Raw genomic sequence first — 8,218 nt, forward strand, 5'->3', positions numbered from 1 at the left:
GAGCACATCTATAAGCTGATGAAGAGCGACTCGTACAGCCGCTTCATTCGATCCAGTGCCTACCAGGAGCTTTTACAGGCCAAGAAGAAGGTAAAGTTCCTCAAAAGACTGGAGACCGCCATTTAACCACCCAGCATGCCTCTCTAACGTAATTCAACCCTCTACTGCTCTACCTTGCCCCCTCTGCTAGCCTGTGATTGCTCTCTGCTGCCCTCTACTGCCCCTAAAGCTCCTTGTTTACTTCTTACTATCCAACATTTACCCCATAGCATTCTGTTTCCATTCTTGCTGCATACATTGTACATTGTACATTGTGAGGTTAAATCTACCCCGTCCTCCACCTACTGCCCCACTCTGGCTGTCCTGGGGCAGGAAGAGCTTGAGTGCAGACGTTAATGTCATTATCATGCAGGAAGATTTTCTCCACAGCCCGCAGGATTATGTGCCTTTTATATTCAGGTCAGCCTGAGAGATGTGTTAAACAGACTGTTTTATCATCTGTTTGATGTGGACTAAGCTCACGTCTTCACCGTCTCTCAGAACCGGAGCTTTTATTCGTTTCTGTTTGATATATATATTTTTTTTACAGCACGGCTCTGTTACTCTCTCTGTCAAAGCTTTTGATCATTTTCACTTGGCCTTGTTTGTATTCATTTCTTTCTCGCTTCTGTTCTTTTCTGCATTGTCTCTTTATGTCCATGCTTTTTTATTTTTTATTATTTTTTTTGCTGGGGGTTTTTTTTGCTCTGTTTCTCTCTTCTTTGTGTGCTGTTTTCTGTTCTCTGGTCTTCTGAAGCATGTACACTAGGAACCGCAGAGATTCTGAGATTTGCTTGTAATTGTGGTAAGTGTGTCATGCACAGAGAGCTAAGCCCAGCTTGCTTCTGTCAGATTGAATATGTGAGGATGAGAGAGAAATACAGTTTCAGCAAAAATAAGTACTGTATAATACAATTAATACAGTTCCTTTCAGAAAAGTTAAGACACGCTACGGGCTTCCCGCTATTGTCGGGAAATTGTGAGGTTAAATCCTGATGACAGGACACACATATCCATAGCCAATTAGCTGTGCACTCCAGGTTCTAGCTAAGAGCGTTGCAGTTACTCTTTCTCCTGTCAATCACAGTAACTATGCCTTCCATGTATGTGGAAGAGGGCAGATAGCAGTTTCCTCAAGTGCTGCTCTGTCATTAAGCATGAGCATCACGCTCTCCACTTTGTAGAAAAAGAGGAGAAATATGGCGGTGGTTTGGAACTAAATATTACATTTCCATTTCTGGCATTTGGCAGACGCCCTTATCCACAGCGACGTACTTTAAGCTCTCTGTCAATGAATACATTAACACTGGTTCAATAGGTCACAGACTTAGACTAGCATCAGGTAAAACACACAGGGAAAATAAGAGCTAGTTTAAGTGTTTCAGGTTAAGGTAGGTCTTCATCCGTCATTGGCCAGTGACTCAGCTGTTTGGACATCTAGGTGAAGTTCGTTCCACCACCTCGGTGCCAGAGTCTAGATGTATACCTACCTCTTACCCTGAGAGGTTTATTATGATGTTGGAAGGTTGTGGGTTCAAATCTGAACATCACCAAGGTGCCACTTCTTGACCTTTAAGCAATTCCCTTAACCCTCATCTGCTAATTTCTACAAATGTGATAAATAAGTCGCTCTGGATAAGGGCATTTACTAAATTCCATCAATCTAATGCTAATAAAAATTATTTTTCCTTTAAAGTTTAAGAAGAGCTTTTAGGGGAAAACCCTCATAAAGCACCAGGATGCACTATAGGAGAAGAATTGTTCAACACTGAGCAAATGCTTACACTTTATGATAGAGCTGTGGCTTTATAATAGAGTGTGTGTTGTTTTTCTGAGGTAAAAGTGGCTTTAATTTACGCTCACGTGGCAGTATAAGAAAACTGAATTATCCAAACATATAAAACAATATAAAACCATTACATAAAATATCAAGAATAAAAAAAAAAAAGCGCTAAAGTTGGTTAGAGTAATTAAAGAAATGATCTCTCACTGTTAGGGATGAGTATTTCAATTATGAGTATGAGGAAATAGTTAGTATTTGGTCATTTCTACAAAATAATGCAATTTATTTATTTATTTTTTCAGAAAAGCAAGAATTTGTTCTGAAGAAGTGGATGCTGGGTAAGTCACTCCTCAAACATACACAATATAGAGATACACTATATTGCCAAAAGTATTCGCTCACCCATCCAAATAATCAGAATCAGGTGTTCCAATCACTTCCATGGCCACAGGTGTATAAAATCCAGCACCTAGGCATGCAGACTGTTTTTACAAACATTTGTGAAAGAATGGGTCGCTCTCAGGAGCTCAGTGAATTCCAGCGTGGAACTGTGATAGGATGCCACCTGTGCAACAAATCCAGTCGTGAAATTTCCTCGCTCCTAAATATTCCACAGTCAACTGTCAGCTGTATTATAAGAACGTGGAAGTGTCTGGGAACGACAGCAACTCAGCCACGAAGTGGTAGGCCACGTAAACTGACGGAGCGGGGTCAGCGGATGCTGAGGCACATAGTGCGAAGAGGTCGCCAACTTTCTGCAGAGTCAATCGCTACAGACCTCCAAACTTCATGTGGCCTTCAGATTAGCTCAAGAACAGTGCGCAGAGAGCTTCATGGAATGGGTTTCCATGGCCGAGCAGCTGCATCCAAGCCATACATCACCAAGTGCAATGCAAAGCGTCGGATGCAGTGGTGTAAAGCACGCCGCCACTGGACTCTAGAGCAGTGGAGACGCGTTCTCTGGAGTGACGAATCGCGCTTCTCCATCTGGCAATCTGATGGACGAGTCTGGGTTTGGCGGTTGCCAGGAGAACGGTACTTGTCTGACTGCATTGTGCCAAGTGTAAAGTTTGGTGGAGGGGGGATTATGGTGTGGGGTTGTTTTTCACGAGCTGGGCTTGGCCCCTTAGTTCCAGTGAAAGGAACTCTGAATGCTTCAGCATACCAAGACATTTTGGACAATTCCATGCTCCCAACTTTGTGGGAACAGTTTGGAGCTGGCCCCTTCCTCTTCCAACATGACTGTGCACCAGTGCACAAAGCAAGGTCCATAAAGACATGGATGACAGAGTGTGGTGTGGATGAACTTGACTGGCCTGCACAGAGTCCTGACCTCAACCCGATAGAACACCTTTGGGATGAATTAGAGCGGAGACTGAGAGCCAGGCCTTCTCGTCCAACATCAGTGTGTGACCTCACAAATGCGCTTCTGGAAGAATGGTCAAAAATTCCCATAAACACACTCCTAAACCTTGTGGACAGCCTTCCCAGAAGAGTTGAAGCTGTTATAGCTGCAAAGGGTGGACTGACGTCATATTGAACCCTATGGATTAGGAATGGGATGTCACTTAAGTTCATATGCGAGTCAAGGCAGGTGAGCGAATACTTTTGGCAATATAGTGTATATTCACACTAATCTCCTCATCGATAATTAAGTCACTGCCATTATTAACAAGGCATTTAATTTGCCAGAGAATGATCAGTTATTTGTTTATAGGTATTGTATTTAGAACAAAACACAGCTGAAGGTTTCAAACTCGTTAAACAGAAGAGGTTTATTATTTTTGTATAACAGCACTCGGACTCCTCTGGCTATAACATGAACAATACTTTAATATTGATGCACACATTCTAATATGTTGTGGCTTTTGTACGAACAGCTGGAACACAGGGACCTGTTTGTACAGATTTTTAAAAAAACATGATTTTGTTTAACAAACTAAAGAATATAATCAGTGATGTGGTGAGATTTTTAAGGAGACATTCAAAGAAGTCTCAGATTTAAGAGAGAGAGAGAGAGAGAGACCGACCGAGAGAGAGAGACCGACCGAGAGAGAGAGAAAGTGAGAACTAAATTAGAGAGGGTGTGAGGGAATGAGAGAGAGAGAAAGTGAGAGACTAAATGAGAGAGGGTGTGAGGGAATGAGAGAGAGACAGACAGACAGACAGACAGACAGACAGACAGACAGACAGAGAAAGTGAGAACTAAATTAGAGAGGGTGTGAGGGAATGAGAGAGGGGGGGGAGAGAGACAGAGAAAGAGAAAGTGAGAGACTAAATGAGAGAGGGTGTGAGGAAATGAAAGAGAGAGAGAGAGACAGAGAGAGAGACAGACAGACAGACAGACAGACAGAGAAAGTGAGAACTAAATTAGAGAGGGTGTGAGGGAATGAGAGAGAGAGAGAGAGAGAGAGAGAGAGGGAGACAGAGAGAGAGAGAAAGTGAGAGACTAAATGAGAGAGGGTGTGAGGGAATGAGAGAGGGGGGGAGAGAGAGAGAGAGAGAGAGAGAGAGAGACAGAGAAAGAGAAAGTGAGAGACTAAATGAGAGAGGGTGTGAGGAAATGAAAGAGAGAGAGAGGGAGAGAGAGAGAGAGAGAGACTGACTGAGAGAGAGTGAGAGACCGACAAAGAGAGAGAGACCAACCCAGAGAGAGAGAGGGAGAGAGAGACTAAAAGAAAGAGAGAGACAGTGTGAGTGAGTTGTTTATCACAGCTTTAGCATGAGTGAGAACAGAACTAATTTGTCTCTCTGTCCTTTATTTAAATCTAACTGTAACTGCATGACGTATCTCTCCGTAATAAACTGCCACATGCCGCATCCTCTGGCAGTCTCTATTTTCGTATAACGGCACGGTCTCCTGTGTTCCTTCATCATTCAGCAGATGATTCTGTTCAAAGTAACCATTTTTTTAAATAAAGTGAACTTTCCAAATATATTAATAATAATTCGATTGTTCAGTAATCGTGTTTCATTCAGACGTACTTTCTGAAAGAACCGAACAGAGGCAGAATTAAACAGGGGGAAAAAGAATGAAATCACTTGAAAGTGTTTCAAGAACTTTCGAGCAAAATCGTGACAAGAAATCCAACACCGGCTTCCAGTACGTTAGCTAAATTAGCCTCATGACTCGGACACTTAAGACTTAACATGTCTTGATAAACGTCTTGATGAATGTCTGTGGAGTGAATCATTATAAGGTCACTATGTCCCTGTTCCTCTGTGTGCAGGACGTCCGAGCTACGGTCCTCAGGCTTCTACTCTCCTGTAAAACTGCGTCACACCTCACCCGGAGAAAGAGCAGCGTGTGATTTGTACATTACTGTAAATCTACTGTGCTTCATAATAAACCCACAAGGAGGTAGAGCAGTCAAGTCGTTGCATGTCTGATAAAACGGAGGTAAAAAGGTGGCTTTGTTTTCTTTCCATCGTTCATCATCCGCTCATGAAGAGGACGTTTCTTTCCCCCCCACACAAACTTCCTTAATTTTCACATATCAGCTTTAGCTGTGTTTTGTGAACTGAGAATAGGAATAAAATCAGTAAATATAGTATCTATAAGCAAATATCAAACACACACACACACACACACACAGAGCATTGCAGCTGTAAAGCCATGTCTGAATAAGAAAAATACTTCTGTCAGATGTAGTTGCCTCCAAAATGCTTTATGACATCTCATTTATTTTTATACTCTATTTATGAATATGTTGATTTATTATCTGTATATTATTATTATTATTATTATTATTATTATTATTATTATTATTCCTTCATTTTTTTGTAAATTTCTGTACAAACCGGGGTACACAGGGACAGCCAACTATGACTAAGCCAAATTATGGACAGAGCGTATTTTTTAATCCCACACCCACCCTGATACATGTGTTTATTTTTTTATTAGAGAAACAACTGACCAAATACATGGTGTTTGTGGATTTGTGAAATGCAGCGATCACTGCCTCTGTGATGGGAATCTTTAACTCATGTGTCACGTCCTCATGGAGTGTGTTAGTCGGTGTGTGTCTATGGATAAAGTATGGCGTCAGGTTGTTATGTGTGTACGGTGGTGGAGTTCGGTGGATCTGGTTAGATGTGTGTTGGTGAGTGTGTGGAATGACCGATCACAGAACAGCCATGGGGTAGAGAGTTCATTCATCTTCTGTAAGCGCTTTGTCCTGGTCGGGGTCACGGTGGATGTGGGAATACAACCTGGATGGAACAAGAGTCCATCACAGGGAGACTAAACACACACATACACCTAGGGGCTATGTAGTTATGTAATGTTACACTTAAAGGAGAAGTTCACTCCTTCTCCACAATAGTAAACACTGGGTCTGTAGTTTGGCATACGTCAAGCGTGACCTTCTGACGTGATTACGTAACACGTAGCGTCACAGATGCCCAACCCATTTTGGTTCTGGAAGTCAACCTCTCCTTTAACTGGTCCAAAAAAATGATGATTTATTTACCACAAATAATTTGGCATCGTTGAACGCCGAGCCTGAGCTCAGACTCGAACCTGGGACTCTACAGCTATGAGCAGTAGCTCATACTGATTGCTGTGTGTCAAAAAATAAATACAAACCAAACCTTAACAAGTGAAGGAATAACGAGAACGGGTCAAACAGAGCCATATTACAGAAACCTGTCCTGACATGGTGAAAGTCCTCCTATATAAACAGCTTCAAGACGCTCAAGTGGTTAAGGCTCTGGGTCGCTGACCGGAAGATCAGGGTTCAAGCCGCAGCACCACCAAGCTGCCACCCTTGGGCCCTTGAGCAAGGCCCCCAACCCACCTTGCTCCAGGGGCGCTGCATCATGGCTGACCCTGCACTTTGACCCAAACATCCAGTGAAGGGATATGTGAAGAAAGAATTTCACTGTGCAGAAATGTATATCTGACAAAAAAAGACAACTTAACTAGATAAAAAGAATTGAATGTCAAAGCAAATGGTCTTTTATTTCCTTCAGTGGACAATTTTTTTCAATTTTTATTTATGGCACTGTGACAGTCACTGAGCAATTCACTGAAAAGCAGCAGATATCTTTTTGGAAATGTTTAGCGTCATTTTGCAATATTAACACAGTGCTACAAGATGCAAAAATGTTTCCAGAAATATGAGAATAGCAACGTCAAAGGAGATTAGTGAGCTTTACTTATATACTGTTATTCCTAAAGTCAATCAATATTTAACGTTGTTGCCTGCGAGGGCAAGGTAATTTAGTGTTGATAAAAGTTCATTTCCGAATCTCCGTCATTCAAAAACTTAAAGGTTGCAGGATGTTTGTGAATGGCCAGCTGATTTACAGTCAAGAGAAACTGGGAAAATTGCTGAAATGAACAATTAAATGAGCCTCTCAACACCAAGCACAACCTATCAATCCTCTGATGATGCAGACGAGTGCGATATACGTCAAACACAACATCAGAAAGCACTGGATGCGGTGTGAGTAAATGACCTCGTCCAGATTTATTGAATAATCCCACTGACGTGCTTGTAAAGCAGAGGGATGCTTAGAACCAGGCGTTTAAAACAAACATTTTTTCTGCTTCAGTTTCTGTTGAATATAATAGTGCAGATGAAATGAAATAAAACAGTTAGCAAAGAAAGCCTTTTTTATTGCTTTGTACATATTATATATATATATATATATATATATATATATATATATATATATATATATCTTAACCTGATCTAAGATATATTTTACTTTTTAATAGCTTAAAAAATGCTTCTGTTTTTTTTATGATGTTCAAGATAATGTCACTTGCTAGGATTTATTTTTATTTATTTGTTTGTTTACTTACTTATGTATAATTTTATCTATCTGTCTATCTGTCTCTCTGTCTGTCTGTCTATCTATCTATTGCAGTGAGAGCAAAACTTAATTACCTTAAATATTACTGAGACATTTCTGAGGAAAGTCCTCATCCTCGTCCTCGTCCTCGTCCTCGTCCTCGTCCTCCTCTGCTTACACACTGCTCTCTAGTGGGTGTGTGAGGTGTGGCAAGGTTTGTGTACAGGGGGTTATGTTTGTTGTGTACAGGGGGTTATGTTTGTTGTGTACAGGGGGTTATGTTTGTTGTGTACAGGGGGTTATGTTTGTTGTGTACAGGGGGTTATGTTTGTTGTGTACAGGGGGTTATGTTTGTTGTATACAGGGGGTTATGTTGTGTACAGGGGGTTATGTTTGTTGTGTACAGGGGGTTATGTTTGTTGTGTACAGGGGGTTATGTTTGTTGTGTACAGGGGGTTATGTTTGTTGTGTACAGGGGGTTATGTTTGTTGTATACAGGGGGTTATGTTGTGTACAGGGGATTATGTTGTGTACAGGGGGTTATGTTTGTTGTGTACAGGGGGTTATGTTTGTTGTGTACAGGGGGTTATGTTT

General features: G+C 41.4%; 1 protein-coding gene across 2 annotated transcripts in view; it reads left to right on the top strand.

Moving 5' to 3' along the window:
• rgs7b (regulator of G protein signaling 7b) overlaps window positions 1–7,444 on the top strand; it is a 105,960-nt gene extending 98,516 nt beyond the window's left edge. For both annotated transcript variants that reach the window (XM_058406574.1, XM_058406575.1), the window contains exons 16-18: window positions 1–90; window positions 2,125–2,160; window positions 5,053–7,444. In XM_058406574.1, coding sequence (XP_058262557.1) covers window positions 1–90; window positions 2,125–2,145 — 111 coding nt within the window. In that variant the 3' untranslated portion in view covers window positions 2,146–2,160; window positions 5,053–7,444. The remainder of the gene's footprint in view (window positions 91–2,124; window positions 2,161–5,052) is intronic.
• The last annotated feature ends 774 nt before the right edge of the window (window positions 7,445–8,218 follow it).

This window comes from Hemibagrus wyckioides, linkage group LG13 (assembly GCF_019097595.1).
Source record: "Hemibagrus wyckioides isolate EC202008001 linkage group LG13, SWU_Hwy_1.0, whole genome shotgun sequence".
Classification (NCBI taxonomy): domain Eukaryota; kingdom Metazoa; phylum Chordata; class Actinopteri; order Siluriformes; family Bagridae; genus Hemibagrus; species Hemibagrus wyckioides.